The 15,712-nt window shown below is 40.3% G+C and overlaps 1 protein-coding gene across 5 annotated transcripts in view; it reads right to left on the bottom strand.

Annotated features, from left to right (window-relative positions):
* The window catches only part of LOC108678441, a 36,315-nt gene that overhangs the window by 10,108 nt on the left and 10,495 nt on the right, over positions 1 to 15,712 (bottom strand). Inside the window, exons 1-12 of one of the 5 annotated variants that reach the window (XM_047883906.1) lie at positions 12,292 to 12,683; positions 6,967 to 7,220; positions 5,333 to 5,374; positions 4,648 to 4,746; positions 4,261 to 4,398; positions 3,167 to 3,279; positions 2,778 to 2,844; positions 2,436 to 2,503; positions 1,493 to 2,201; positions 1,185 to 1,318; positions 815 to 862; positions 121 to 477 (exon numbers count right to left, since the gene is read on the bottom strand). In XM_047883906.1, the coding sequence (XP_047739862.1) occupies positions 121 to 477; positions 815 to 862; positions 1,185 to 1,318; positions 1,493 to 2,201; positions 2,436 to 2,503; positions 2,778 to 2,844; positions 3,167 to 3,279; positions 4,261 to 4,398; positions 4,648 to 4,746; positions 5,333 to 5,374; positions 6,967 to 7,220; positions 12,292 to 12,499 (2,237 nt within the window). In that variant the 5' untranslated portion in view covers positions 12,500 to 12,683. Of the gene's footprint in view, positions 1 to 120; positions 478 to 814; positions 863 to 1,184; positions 1,319 to 1,492; positions 2,202 to 2,435; positions 2,504 to 2,777; positions 2,845 to 3,166; positions 3,280 to 4,260; positions 4,399 to 4,647; positions 4,747 to 5,332; positions 5,375 to 6,966; positions 7,221 to 12,291; positions 12,684 to 15,712 lie in introns of those variants that run through there. The other 4 variants (XM_047883902.1, XM_047883903.1, XM_047883905.1 and 1 more) reach the window with 4 other exon arrangements.

The raw sequence follows: 15,712 nt of genomic DNA, 5'->3' as shown, positions 1-15,712 counted from the left end.
GGATCAGCAGGAGATAAAGCAGGGAGCGAAGCAGAAGGAACATTTGCAGGCCCTGAAGCAGAAAGTACCGTCTTCCTGCCCTTCCTGCTCCTCCTGCTTAGAGCAGCTTCAGCAGCGTACCTTAAAGGCAGGAAGCTCTGGGGCACAGGACTGGCGGTCGCGGAACGTGAGCCTGGAGCCGAGTAGATGGCAGAGTCCGTCGAGCCTTCCATGACGGCCGTGACCGAGGCCGTGAGCTCAAAGTTTCCGAGCCCTGAAGCAGTCATGGAGGTCACGATGGCGGAGTCTGTGGACTCCGTCATCAAAGATTTCTTGCCCTTAATACTGGGGAGGCCTTCAGCTCCTTGTAACAGCGGCGTGGGTATGGGCGACGCCTGGCATTGGTCTGGACCGATGCTGGGTGGCAGCAACGCTGGACCGTTGAGCTCCAGTTCAAGATCAAGCTCGAGTGACGAGTGGTCCGGCAACAACTGGCTTCTGTCGATCAAACGAAAGAATGATTATAAAACTAAAACGATAGCAAGTGATTATGATATGCCCAAACAAATAAGCGATTCTGGTAAGACCGACTTATTGCAGTCGCAATAAGACGGTGTGTGAAGTATTCTTCATTCTATACATGGAATATTTTGTAGACGAGTAAAAGAAATTCTGGAATGGATAAGACAAAGTATGACTCGAATACCATTGTGATAGAAAAATACTGTCTAACATTTATATTAGACTTAGGTGAACAACATTGCGTAAATTTCAAGCGATCTCACCCAACACACATCAATTTCGATGATCAACTTGATTAAAATATCATTCTTACCTGCGGCAAGTTTTCTTGTATTCTTCAAATCCTTCCATTTTTTGCAAGCTACATACAAGGATAGAAAAACCCTGCATTAGCAACGAGAAATTATCATAGTACGCAACCTATGTACGGCGGAACAGCTGCTCCCTTGCTACCCCAAACTGAGGTAGTGATCATTGACTACAACGCTACCGTTAGATGATTAATTTTAAGTCTTCGAATTTCTGCTCTGGATGACGATGGCTAAAGTACAATTTGATGAAATCATTTTCATCATTTACCTATTTCATCGTCAATACTATAAATTGAGAAATATGTAAGTTTTGAGCTTCTGAATTTAATTTCCAGACATTCACACAAGAATAACGGCAGGCTGACGACCCACCCTAGCGCCGTGTTGTCGTGGAAGTCGTGAGGGCTGCCGTGGCGGCGCAGGGGCAGCGCAGGCTCAGGAAGCTGCTTCACGCCCCCATGGTCCCACTCCAGCGACACCAGAGCCTCCTCCTTGTGCGCCACGCTCTACAGCATCAATATTTCAATAGCAGGAGACGTCACATAATTTTTTTTAAATTCTGATATTTAAATTACGTGCATTATACTGTCACCATTTCAATATTATTGGCAAAAAATTCCTAGATTTTCCCTTCACAATCCCAGGTTAATTGGAAGCTTAAGTACATATGTTTATTTCACCTGAGTGACAGCCTCGGACGGCTGAACAGTCGACCAGCCGTGGCGGGGCGAGTCCCACTCCAGCGATGCCTCTGCCTCAGTGTCCGATAGTTGACGGGTGGCACTGATGCCGTTAACAGTCTTGCCACCCGATAGCGTCAACACAGCTGGCACTTTATCATCGTTGACAGGTGCTGGCAACCCAGGTAATTCTCGAACTCTTGCATCGGATGATGCAGAGGCGGCACCGACAAGCACCACTTGCTGGACGTCCAAACAAGATGACTCATCGTGAAGGTGAGGAAGAGAATCATTATCCTCTTTGGACGACAAAGAATAGTCCGAGAAAGTCATCTTCAGCGAGTACGGGTTAGGCTTGGTCGCAAACAATGCAACTTCCTCGTCCATTTGCAAAACCGAAGTTTTCAGCTCATCAAGATCCTGCTCAATTTCCTCCAGGCATCTGAAGGTGTTGTTAACTTCCTCTTTAACGGAGACGTCCATTGAAAGTTCGGAGCACTCGGACACCGTGAAGTCAGAGAGGTTCGAGCAGACAGAGTCCTCACGTTTGAAGGGCAGTCGGAAATGGGATGAGTTTGGTGACATAAGATCAGACATGTTGGAACAGACAGAAGGGTCCCGGGACAGCGACCGACGCACCTGACGTGATCGCATGCGCTCTAGCAGATCTGAATACGGCGCTCCTGACCACACATCCTCGCATGGTTCTCTGCCGCAAGTTAAACCATAATAAACACATGCAGTGTGCGGAAGTACAATCAAACACCGATTCTGGTATGTCAACTCTAGCATAATATACTTTCATTGATGAACAAATTATTCAGATTGCTGAAAGTGTCCGCCATTCCTAATAAAAACGTCATTATTAAGCTTACAAAACAGTAATTTATTATAGAGTTAAATCTGTACGTTTAAATTTTTAACCTATTATCAGGATACGTACCCCATGGCATCAGTGGAGCCCCCGTCATCATCCGAGCCTGGATTTGCGAAGTAACATCGCTTGGCAAACTGAAAGAAAAACCTCCCATACAGCGCACAAATATTTCAATAGTGAATCCTGAACGAAATCATGCATTTTCCTTTATATTCAACAAAATCTACATTGGGTTAATAATGAAAAAGAGGACATCAAATAATTTAATATTATAACAAGCAGGATGATATTTTCGACAATCAATTCCGACAATAATACTCAATAGTTTCGACAATAATACTCAATTAAACCCCGTCCAAAGAATATCTAATTTTACAACATCCGTCTTTCACATCAAACTTGGCTTACCTCAATCTCTCTTGTAGATTCTTGGCTTACGTCACGCGTCTCAGGCGTGCAAGACTCACTGTCTCTGCTGTCAAAAAAAAATATAACTTACGAATACATCATAATATTTGCCTCTTTCAACTAAATATTTCAACTGTAAATGATCATTTGAGACACTTTTGGATTATATATCACTCGGTCAGTTCTTTCATCTCGTATTTAAAAACCAAAAGGTTCACAATATGAGAAAAATCGCTGAAAGCAAAAAGTGAAACAAGAAAGATAGAACAAAGGAAACCAGGAAAGTTTAAAATGAGAGTAGCACTTAAAACGTAAATTGACATGTTCATTTTAAAACTAAATCTATCAGGTCCGAGGATCCAGCAGGAAGTGTAGGCCTAAGGCAGCACCTCTGGAGCTCGCAGAGGCGCGTCCTGCTGATCTTCTTGCGTCGCCGGCGACATCGCGCGGCAGCCCGAGCCTCCGCGACGCTCTCCTCCCCACCGCTGCTGCTGCTCTCTTCCTGACACCAGTAAATAACAAATTTATGTCATTTTTATGAGCCGTTCCCTTTCTTTCATTTTGAATGTAATCTTATTAAATAATAGTAGCTGTTCTCGGTAAATGTGAATGTTATCGAAAATATCTATATATCTAAAAGATTATGAATTTCATGGAAATGCTCGAAAGTTATTTGTGAGAAAAATTGTAATTATTTTAAATCCATTATAGGTGTATGCATTATAAGTGTAGCATCTTTAGATTGATATCTAATGCGTTTAGATTTTAATTTTAATTTTGAACATATCGGTGGGTATGAAAAAGTTGTTCCATGTGCGGTTTTTAGATTACATAGAAATTAATTAACAAGATCCTCGCATCTTGCCTCTGAAGAACATACGACAACGTAGTCTGCTTCAGTGTTGTTACAGTCAGCGTATTTAGTTCCAACATTCAACATCTAAATCTTTATACTTCTTGCTTGGAAAAATGTAAGATTAAATCCCTATTTTTCATGGCAAATTCTAAATCTGTTTTATGTAATAAATACATCATGCTGATTTCAAGAAAATGATAGCTTGGTTTCGTATTTTGTTAAATTTACCCCAAGAGTATTTATTTTACCCCTCCTAGTTTCTGTATGAGGCATTTTCCTACTATCTTGTACACTGTTCATATCTTCGTAAAATATCCAACAACTTTCAAACACCTTGTCTATGCACAGGTCATTGCACTACTAACTTGTACACTCTTCAAATCTTCGTAAAATATTCAACAACTTTCGAACACCTGGTCTCTGCATAAGGCATTTCACTACTAACTCTTCAAAGTTCAGCTAACTGCTAACTAGTCTGCTCTGCCGGACCTGGTCTCTGCATAAGGCATTTCGCTACTAACTCTTCTGAGTTTAGCTAACTAGTCAGCTCTGGCGGACCTGGTCTCTGCAAAAGGCATTTCGCTACTAACTCTTTAAAGTTTATTAAAATAGTCAGCTCTGCCGGACCTTGTCTCTAGAGGAGGCCGAGGCGCTGTGGTCGGCAAGGTAGCGCTGCTCCGAGGGCGACGCGGCGCTGCTGCTGCTGCTGGGGGTGCTCGCGTCGACGGGCGGCGCCCCTAGCAACTGCTCACGCTCACTTCTCCGCTGGAATGAAGGACTTGTGAGAAATTCATTCTTCCTGTTCCGCGCCTTAAATCATGAATACATTGTTTAATTTTACAAGTGCTGAACACAAAACATTCGCTGAAATAACAGTCAATGTTCTCTCATTTAAACATAATACGAAGATGTAAGATAAATATAGCTCAGCAGATGGATAAATGTTAACGAAAATGTAATATCTAATTATAAATGACAAGCATTAGTCTTGAAGGTGATATTATCTGGCCATACCTTGGATGCACAGCGGGACTGCAGGTCACCTGGCAGCACGGCAACGCCCGCACCCCGGCTCTGCTCGTAGCCCGGACTGTCCGGCCCGAAGTAGCGGCCCTGGAAATGGTTTGATCTTTTAGCTAAAGAAAAATATTGAATGAATTATGTTGACAATCTTCAGACCAGAGTTGTCGCTAGATTAGCACGAGAGGGGAGAGACACTACAGGATCTGTTCCCAACGTGGTCTTTAATTACGATCATTTCCCTAATTATAAGTTAGTTTTTGAAACTGTTTATGTTAGTTTCAAGTTAGTTAACTGTAACTGTATAAGTTAGTTTGAACTGTGAAAAAACGCTAACAAAGACAAAACAAGCGGCATTATATTAATTCAAATTCAACCAGTTTTTGCAAAGATATACCGGTAAGCCAACTGCATTGGACATGCAGGAACAGTGAGAAGTGTCACTCTTCTCAGAATTGTCATGCATACTTTATGAACATTTATTCAGCAAGCATGAGCGAAGAATTACGTTCATTTGTTAGAAAAAGCCACGCGGGAAACCAATTGCAAGGTGCGGGAAACACTCGTACGTCGTTAGTCGCTTTAAAATAAGCCTCTGGATGAAAAGCCAGTTTTGTTTAATTCGTTAAAATCAATTTAGTTGTTATAATGTATGAGTTTGACGGAACACGCCACTGACCGGCGCTATGTCGAAGAAGTTCTCCTTCAGCAAGTACAGCAACTGCAGTGCACATCAACAACATCAACGTACGCACTAAATAAAATCTTATCCTCATACAAGCAAACAAACTTTCCCCTCAGTTCACAAAGAATTTCCTGCTATAGAATTATTTTCTGTTTAATGTGATAGTCACGTTTAATGTGATGATCACGTTTAATGTGGTAGTCACGTTCAATGTGATAGTCACGTTTAATGTGATGATCACGTTTAATGTGATGATCACGTTTAATGTGATGATCACGTTTAATGTGATGATCACGTTTAATGTGATGATCCCGTTTAATGTGATGATCACGTTTAATGTGACAGTCACGTTTAATGTGATACTCATGTTTAATGTGATGATCACGTTTAATGTGATGGTCATGTTTAATGTGATGACCACGTTTAATGTGATAGTCACGTTTAATGTGATGGTCATGTTTAATGTGATGATCACGTTTAATGTGATGATCACGTTTAATGTGATAGTCACGTTTAAACTGATACTCATGTTTAATGTGATGATCACGTTTAATGTGATAGTCACGTTTTATGTGATGATCGCGTTTAATGTGATGATCGCGCTTAACGTGATGGTCACGTTTAATTTTATAATCACGTTTAATGTGATCATCACATTTAATATGATGATCACGTTCAAAGTGATGGTCACGTTTAATGTGATGATCACGTTTTATGTGATGATCACGTTTTATGTGATGATCACGTTTAATGTGATGATCACGTTTAATGTGATAGTCACGTTTAATGTGATGATCGCGTTTAATGTGGTATTGCAAATTTCGTGTAGCCTCAGTATTGCAAGGTATTGCAGAAAACGGCTGCGCAACGCCACGAACTTATCACAATTTGTGACGATGAACCCGCTTGGCTGAAGCAGAATACGTAAGGTACATGTTTATCAACGACGAATAAATTACAACGACAAACTTGGAAGAGAAAACACCATAAAATAAAGAATATCATTGTTGAGTTTTATGACTAGAAAACGGTAAGAGAAAATCATGTAGAGACTCGAATAAAGTTTCTCCTAGTTCTAATAATATGTTATGCATTCTGTGAATACCGTCGAATTTAACTTTCATTACTATATATAGATGTGCACCACACTGTTTATGCTTTTTAGCCTGCATGTCAGGCGCGTAAGTCTGGCAAGATTACAACAAAAGAATTACTCCAGTGCTTTTTCAGGTAAACACAAACATTTGAATTTAATTTAATTGCCTTTCTTGTTCTATCATTGGAGTTTAGTCAAGTGCCACAAAATATTATCCTTGGGAAAATGATATGAATATTTTTCTGAAGTAAACTCGTAAAACGAAATTTTAACGGGTTTCGAACATTGATATAATTATCAACTTTAAAAGTTTTATTTCAGGTTGTCAAAAATGCAGAAATACGTTTTCAACTTAAACATCAAATTTTCAGAAAACCAGTTTTTACACAGGTGAATCTAAATGGAACCGTAAATATTTCTACATTCATTTGCAAAAGGCGCTTTAAGTGAAAGTTCACGCAGGTTCGCTAATCATTTTATTCGTTGAATTTTTCTTGTGAATGGTTGCTTGACTTGGACTCCGTGAACTCACTTGGATTAATGCTGGATCTTCGTCGTCGCCACCACCGCCATCCTCTTGGACGAGCTCCTCCTCCAGGAGCGAAGCCAGGATCCCCAGCCTACGTGAGGACGCCGCCTCGCTCCTCCTGGGAGTCACCTTCGGTGAGGGTCCCCGGGAGTCCACAGCGCCGTCAGCCTCGTCGTCGCCGTAGCGCCATTGCGTCCAGAGTCTCCAGCACACCAGTGACCCGACACCCACGAGCAGCACCACGCTGCCCGCCCGCACTGCACACAGGCAACAATAAATTAAAAAAAAACACACATACAAACAATAATCATTACTCGCGATACATGCAACACACGCGACAATATGATCTTATGATGAGTTAGGCCACGGTCAAGCTGATGCTCCGTCTTTGTCGTCCTCCTCCAAGTAGTCGAAGCCCGTCGAAGATGTCGCCGCTTTGTGATACTTGCAACATACTAAATCGCACGACACGCCGCTAACATATTCGACTACCGACACTTGTAACCCTGCAAGAAGCTCTCCACAACAAGGATATAGACCGATGAGTGTGGAGCTAGAAACGCTCGAGTCTACGATGAACGTTTACTAATATACATCGTTTACTGCGATGTACAAATGCCCTCCACGTAGCAGGCGGCTCTGTACGAGGCTCGATCACAGCAGAATTAACGGGTCATAAGTAGCCGGACTTATGTGAGCTCAATTATTATCTAAATTTTAAGTAAAGGTGGAGCACGAACACTGATATGCTCATACTAATTCATTAATTAGAATACATTGACTGTAATTTAATTGGAACCTAGAGCATGCAATATGACTGAAAGAAATCTACTATACGTATCAAGTTTGAGCTTCTTACAAATATTAAATTAAACAGTTTGAGTCTCGCCTTAAAAGGTAAAAAGTAGTTTTTATAATCAATTTTTCATCTATTCTTCATCCGCATCTCTTGAATTTAAAGCAGCTGGTCGAGGACGTCGGCAATGGAGCCACTCCGTTACATGACAGCCATTCAGTGAGCCGTGGAAGTCACGCCAGGCAATTAACAACAATAAAAATGAGGGCCCGACTCCGTCCTTAATAACGAGACGACCAGAATTTGATTACATGCAGTCAAGTGTGATCCGTAGCTCAGCTTCGGAATAATGCAATACAATTTACTGCAACACGGCTACTAGATGTAGTATCGGAGGCGTATCAAAGATAATTAGCTCACAATGTTATATGTGAAGAATCCATAAAATGGAAAAAAATCCATACGATAGTATGGAGTTTTTTAGTAAACAACACTCATATTTTAATCGTATTATTTGCAATATTAGGCTTGTGAAAATTTCTCGATGAGAATGAACATGTCGCACTTGCAGAGCGAGCAGATGGGAAATACAGGGAGCGACCGTGAGTCCGTGACGGTTGACCAAACTTCCAGGAAGTGACCACAGGAGCAACTTTTAGTGGCAGGGAATTTCCGCTGAACAAACTCATTCAGCTCCGATCAGACCACGTCGTGTGAAATACGTCGTTTTGGCTAAGTCTCAAATCTTAATTAAGTATTCACTTTAGAAGCTCAAAAAATTAGACTAACTCTATATGTGAGTTTCTGATCTTGACTTCCCGGCTCTCCCTTTCACGGCACCAAATACAATGTAATACTTGATTTTTTATATTATTTATTTATTTTTAAATTTAGAAAAACTTCTATTAAATAACAAAGAAAATAGCAGAGAGATACATAAACTCTAGGAGACTGGAAATTGCGTTAGGAGGGAGAGCGAAAGCACAACAGAGAGCGGCAGCTCGAGCTGTTAGTTTAGGAAACGTTGTAACTGGAGCGCAACAATGCCAGGAAGCCTTCATGGTCGGCGATGCACGAGAAAAGTTGAGTAACATGAGAGGCTAATCACAGAAGAACGCGAGTTCATCAAAGACATGAACTACTGTTTGACATCCGCATTGGCTAGGGAGCTGTCAAACATTGTTCATTCTTTTCCCTAACGCGCTAAATATGCCGATCTTAGAATCTCTTTTTCAATAAAAGTGTATATTAAACATAATATTATATGTATATAAATCTTTTTAAAACCTAGATTCTTTGGTCAAGTTACCAGTCCTATTTATTCTGTGCACAAATAAACTAAGTTATACACACAATTTAGGCAAGCGCTGGACCGGAGCATGAGAGGTCTAAGCAGAGAGTTGGAAGCAGAACGTCGCAAGCACACCTTGCATGCCGGGAAGTCAACTCATTCTGCAGGATGAGCCGCAGACCACACTCTCACCATTATGCATAATTAGAAGCAAAGCTAACATGACTCTTAAGCATTATTTTACTCTGATGCATGTCAAGCCTCACAATACAGAGGAAAGTTCACAAGCAGTAAAACTGCACCAGCCATGTCGCAAGGAACTCTATGGCATTGTTCGACTAACAATAGTCACCTCATCATCATTGTATGCTTATCCAGGAATCGGATTAAGCAATGCTACTCATCCTACCGAGCGATACAAGTGTCATGACGAGAAAATTCACTAATTTTTTGCCGGTATTCTCTGAAAATAACCATCACTTATGCTATGGAAAATTTATGAGGGAGCGAATAGACGCGACAGCGCCTTTCGCAATCTGTGACGCCAATTCAATGGTAGCACAGTATTTAGCACGCGATTGCACGGTTACTCGAGACTATGGACTGTGAAAAATCCCTGGGGAAACACATATACTCAGCTAACGTGCAAATATGTGGACAGATCATCAAACTTAACTTCCATGCCATGACATCATTTTTCGGTTGCGTAACATAAAAAACTATCTAAACTTTGAGAGCATATGTGTGAGCCACATTATTACCACCACCAAAAAATGTGATCTTTTATAGAATTTTTAGGCTGGCCACGGGCTAGGCGACTTGTGGTTGCAGTTTGTCGCTCTCGCAGCTCCCGAGAACCCGCATGCAGCGCGGCCGTTACGTACACCGAGTGCAATGATCGCCGTCAACGAGAGACACTGGCGCGAGATCGCGGCTATTCGTGAGGTCTGGTGAGCGCCGCTTGACGAGTAAGACCTGTCACATGATCGATATCAGTTTCGAATACTAGCGTCGATGTAACTTTTAGATAATAATGACAAATAATCTTCCTTAGTCACTCGGTTAGAAGAAAAATAACAATAATAACAAATGAATCACAATTACCGGTACATGTAAATTCCATTTTGTTGCACGTTTTACAAATAATTTCAACGAAATGACATTAATCTCTGCTGGAATACAAAAATGAATCTAAACTCAAGTTTTCATTAACGACTGATGAAGCACATATTCCAGCAAGTATCGTAAGAAACCGTCTTTTTCATTCTCAGACTCGATAACAGCAGCAAAACTGCAGCGGCATTAATTGGAGTGGCAGCAGCACGCAGTGCAGCAGCGCCAAACAGTGTAACATCAGCATACAGAGATGCAGCAGCAGCACGCAGTGCAGCAGCGCCAAACAGTAGAACATCAGCATACAGAGATGCAGCAGCAGCACGCAGTGCAGCAGCGCCAAACAGTAGAACATCAGCATACAGTGATGCAGCAGCAGCACCATACAGTCGAACATCAGCATACAGTGATGCAGCAGCAGCACGCAATGCAGCAGCACCATACAGTAGAACATTAGCATACAGTGATGCAGCAGCACCAAACAGTAGAACATCAGCATACAGTGATGCAGCAGCACCAAATAGTAGAACATCAGCATACAGTGATGCAGCAGCACCAAACAGTAGAACATTAGCATACAATGCAACAACATGCAGTGGATCATCAACATATACAGAGACGAAGCAGTGTGCAGCAGTATCACAGCGTACAGCAGCAGCAGTATCATAGCGTGCAGCAGCATAAATGCTGCAGCGGAAGGACATGCACTACAAGAGCCCGGCAATGCAGCCTCAGGTGTTCTGGAGCAGCAGCTGGCGACATGCAGCACACCCAAGCAGTACGCGCGTATCTGGCCAACTCTTTCATGCTTCAGTGCGAACATTAATTCAAAGATACACTACAGCACGTATTTTATTTCGGGGAAAGGCGGATGAGACCTTCGGGTTCTGAATTACTTAGTCTGAATCCTGACAAATTCTGATCATTGATCATTTATTTATTTCTCACAGATTCTTACTGTACACTCTAACACCAATGAAATATTTTCTACGTGAGTATTTCTCGTAGCAGCAGGTAACAATAAAATAATTACGACTTTAAAGGAATTGAAACCGATCAAACCGTGAGCACTAACATACGAGTAGTCAATCAAGAAATTTTGAATTCAAATGTTGAAAATCAAATCAACACGCGGCTTGATGTCCATAGCTAGGTAGGAAACCATATAAAATAAGAGCAGTAACCTGAAACATTTAAACACTCTCGGTGTTACAATAATACCGGTGTAGATATCGAAGCAGAAGACCTGTAGTGCGGTGAAGCAATCGATATGGATAATAAAGGGTGAGCATGATGAAGCGATCGATATACAAGCGAGTGACTCACTATACTTAAGGTCCTGACCAGGTCGGTTCGAAAGCGTACAATAGGTGAAACTCACTTCTTGTGTAGATACCTGTATATCAATATTTACGAACATAATGCGCTGGAAACATGCAATGAGGTGCTAGAGACGGCGCTTACTGCAGTCATCGACCTACTTGACGCTTCTAAAATTATTTCAGTGTGTCATCATTTGCTTTAATGTTACCACTTGGGTAAGCTTAAAACGAGACGACAACAATATTAGGGGACAATCAACGTTACGAAAACACATCGAATATCCTTAAAGGATAACAGGTAATTGGCAGTATAGAGCTTATGATACTCATAAATGCCGCAAAGTTACCTCGTATTACTATTAGATGAAAAGACAGAAGTGAGATTAGGAATTGAACTGACAACTAAAAACCTCAGGGTCGGTGAGTAAAGGCAGCGATGACGCAATAGCGGCGTGGCGGCGATCATGCACATAAATAGAGATCAGAACAGCGTACGTAGGTACAACCTACTAAAAAGTAGCGAATAAATCAGTCTTCGCCAATAAAAAACAAATAAGTTTGAGTACCTGACTGAATATTAAAATTGAATACTTCAAACAACGCGACACAAAAATTAAGGACGAAACATCAGTGAGGGCAATGAGCAAATTGAATAGCATCGATAAAACATGAGCTTGAATCATGTGTGACATTATATTGCTTCTCACATATCAACACAATGTTCTTTCTCGCATACTGAGTAATATCAAACAAACTAAAACGAAAATTTCAAAATGAATCCCGTCCTAATTATGGATAAAACTCACACTGGAGCTCTAACTCGGCGTTCCATGTGGCGGTGGCAGGCCAAGGCAGCAGGATGGTGACCGCCATGACGAGGACGATAGCCTTGCTCGCTACACCGCCTATATTTGGTAGCAAGGGAACTGAGGTATTAACGTAAGCTGTTGTGCACACTATTGTATCCTCGTCGCTGTCATTCATCGCAACACCATCGTGCACCGAGGCGGTCATCTAGATGGGCAGCATGAAAATTCATGCAAATGGTATCTTATCAGTCATTCAATCGGACGTCATTGAGAGATAAATCAGAACAGTTTCAAGTTAGCGGAGTAAATTTGTTTACTTATGGGCGTTTCATCAGTTTATATGTTGAAACAGGTTCCACCTATCTAGAATACATACGCGAGGTAAGTCAATAAAGATCTTCTCTGTTCACAGGAGCGAAAAATAATCATGAAAACTCTGGTACAAATAAATAATATTGACTGAACTTGTTCTCAATAATTAGCGTAGATTGGCTGCAAAACATCATATTTTGATAAACAATTTAAATTTTTACTGTGTCTTTGAGTTTGAACTGAACGAGACTGAAGCCACTAGCTCAATGCATCTCCTAAGAGCCATCAAAACAACAATTGTTTGTTTACATATCAACCCTTTTCTGTGAACGTGTGTTGAGTGAGTATACGCATATCCTATACGACTGGAATTTCTCGCACGCTATTATGGATAAAATGTATATTTTGCATGCTACCTTACATCGTATTGAAACCATTTTCCATGTAAATGTCACGAAATGTTACATAGGCACAGTTCAATCTGGATTGCTTCCCAAAAAGTAAATTTGAGAATGATGATTTTAACATTTAAATGCGCCGGTAATTCAGCTTCACATACGATTAGTCAAATATAGCGTACAAGCAATATTTGTTTGCACTTAAAAATCAAGTACGGCCGAAAGACTTTTACGATATGTGATCAAATAGAGCGACCAGCAAACAACGTCATCACAGAAACTTCGCTGAAAATTTTTTGTCTAAAAAATTTATTGTTATTGTTTTTCATTTGTTTTTAATCTAAAAAAAACTTGAAAACTAAAACAATTAAAGAAAATGATAATATAATGAAAAAACATGAAAAACTTTTCAAAGATAATTATGCCGGAAGCATCAAACCCAAACATCCTCACTAAAGAACAATCACATAAAACTTGCATAGAGCATTAAAGTTTCCTTTACATTGAATTGTGCACCCTTCTCGGCGCCACAATTAAACACAAATAACTAACAAAATCAATAACACATCAGATATACAAGTGGAAAAAAGTTGCGCATAACAAACACGATAACGAAATTCAGGCTAAATGGGGCGTTACTGTAACGAACACTGATACGTCAGCGAAGCTATTAATCTCAATCTCCTTCTGACATCCGTCACCGAACAAATACACAAACTACGTAGTTCCGCAGTCACGGTTCTAGTTAACGGATAATGTATGTGTTTCGATTGATGACAAAAATTCGAAGATATAAAAGCTTATTAAGCACATCATTAGAGCGCAACACAACACATGACATCGCTGGCGCGGCTGCAGCGCGAGTGAGCCGAGCGTGATCGCCCACCTGCGGCGCGACAGGAACAAACCGCGCCGTGACGCTGCGAACTAGAGGCGTACAGACAGGTAAACGCGGCTCAGGGGATGCTGCTTCATTTGAACATGTCGATACATCAACGGCAAACATAAATCAGTTAACTTTAAAATATTTTATGAATTTAAATCGTTATCGTTGACATAGAACAAATTCAAATTAAACCATGTTCATCTACATTTTAATGACCTGAATTATTGAGTTGCTTTCTATTTTGCAGGTGATTCCGATCATAAATAATCAGTAGTACGGTGTTGGATCTTCGTCACTCAGAACCAAAACCTATTAAACTTGTCAGCCGCCCAGCGCTAGGGTCGCTCGGTACACAACGAGAAGAGACTTCAATTATTTGCATTAGCTGCCTGCATTACTTTGTCTAGTAAGCATTAAATGAACAGTTAAGGAAAAATTATCAGAATAATACTCATTGAACAGAAATAAAATTTATTGCTGTTTTTAGGACGATAAATTGCTTGACAATAAAATGCTGTTGGAGTTGAATATGCCGGATATTGTGTGGGTTATTCGATTGCTGAGAAAGAAATACTGTTGAAAAAACTTTGGAGCCCAATAAATAACTAGAGCAGAGGCGGCTCTAGGCCGGAAATTATAAAAATTACTTGCGGAACTTCAGAGTGCTAGAGGAGATTGATATTTTATACCATTGAGTTAGCTAGTAATTTGCCAGATTTAATAAGTTGGAGTTGATAGATAATAAGTTCAAGTTAGGGTGTGCAATCTTAGGCTCGAGGACCGCGAGCGAGTTTGTTATGCGGACCTGTGCTTGAACAGTGAACACGTTGCAATTATATGTAAATTTTAATTTTCAGTTTTCGTTTGTTTTGGCTCCCCATCTGGGTTAGCAGCTCAAGACAATTATTGAAACATGCTTCTCATTTATTCCAATTCTTCTCTTTATTCCAATTTTCATACCTTGTCAATTGAGATTGAATCCAATAAAATTGAATGATGCATGGCCCTCTAATGGGAATGAAGTTTTCAATGTGGCTAAATCAAGTTTGCCTACCACTGGGTCAGGGTTATTCCTTTCATGTATCTATAGGTTAGATAGTTTTTTACTTTTATTTGCTAGAAGTTACATAGAATTCCTGTATATGTATGTATATCATGTGGCTAGTAGCTAGTAGTCATATGGTACTTCCTCATTTTTTTATTGAGGCTATACTTCACCGCTATATTTTAACAGTTTATAAGAAAAGAAGGCTCATTTAATTTTATAATCATAAAGGACAAAATTTATTCCTAACTCGACGACTATGTAAAAATCGCATATTATTGGCAGCTGTACGCGGTATTTGTTACGAGGATCCAGTGAGCATATGCTACTCATGAATATCTCTTAGCTCAAATTCAAGAAAATAACACCTTGCGTCTCCAGAGCTTTAAACGCGGATAAATTTTATGTTGTAGTGGCGTTTGAGTGGAAGCCACGATCTCCAGATCTAAATGTCATGGTTCGTTTTTCTAGAGAAACTTGCAAAAGTTGACTCAGACGATATGCCTAATACCAAAATCAATCGGAGTGAAATATTTTTCAGGAAATTAACAACGTTCTATTGGAGAAATTTAGGAAAGTAATGAAAAACATCGTTACGTGAAAAGCTAATTCTAAGTGTTAAATGCAGGTTATTTAATGGATATTGCTTGCCAGTCTACACCGCAATTTTTTTAATATATGTTTAAGCACATATATGCTAAAAAATTTTCTTTGACTTACATATAGCTGTATTATCTAAATCTCTTGCACATAATAATCACTCGAAATTGACATATT

The sequence above is a fragment of the Hyalella azteca genome, unplaced genomic scaffold (assembly GCF_000764305.2).
Source record: "Hyalella azteca isolate HAZT.00-mixed unplaced genomic scaffold, Hazt_2.0.2 contig13969, whole genome shotgun sequence".
In the NCBI taxonomy this organism is placed as follows: domain Eukaryota; kingdom Metazoa; phylum Arthropoda; class Malacostraca; order Amphipoda; family Hyalellidae; genus Hyalella; species Hyalella azteca.
This window is presented reverse-complemented; position numbering and strand designations above follow the sequence as displayed.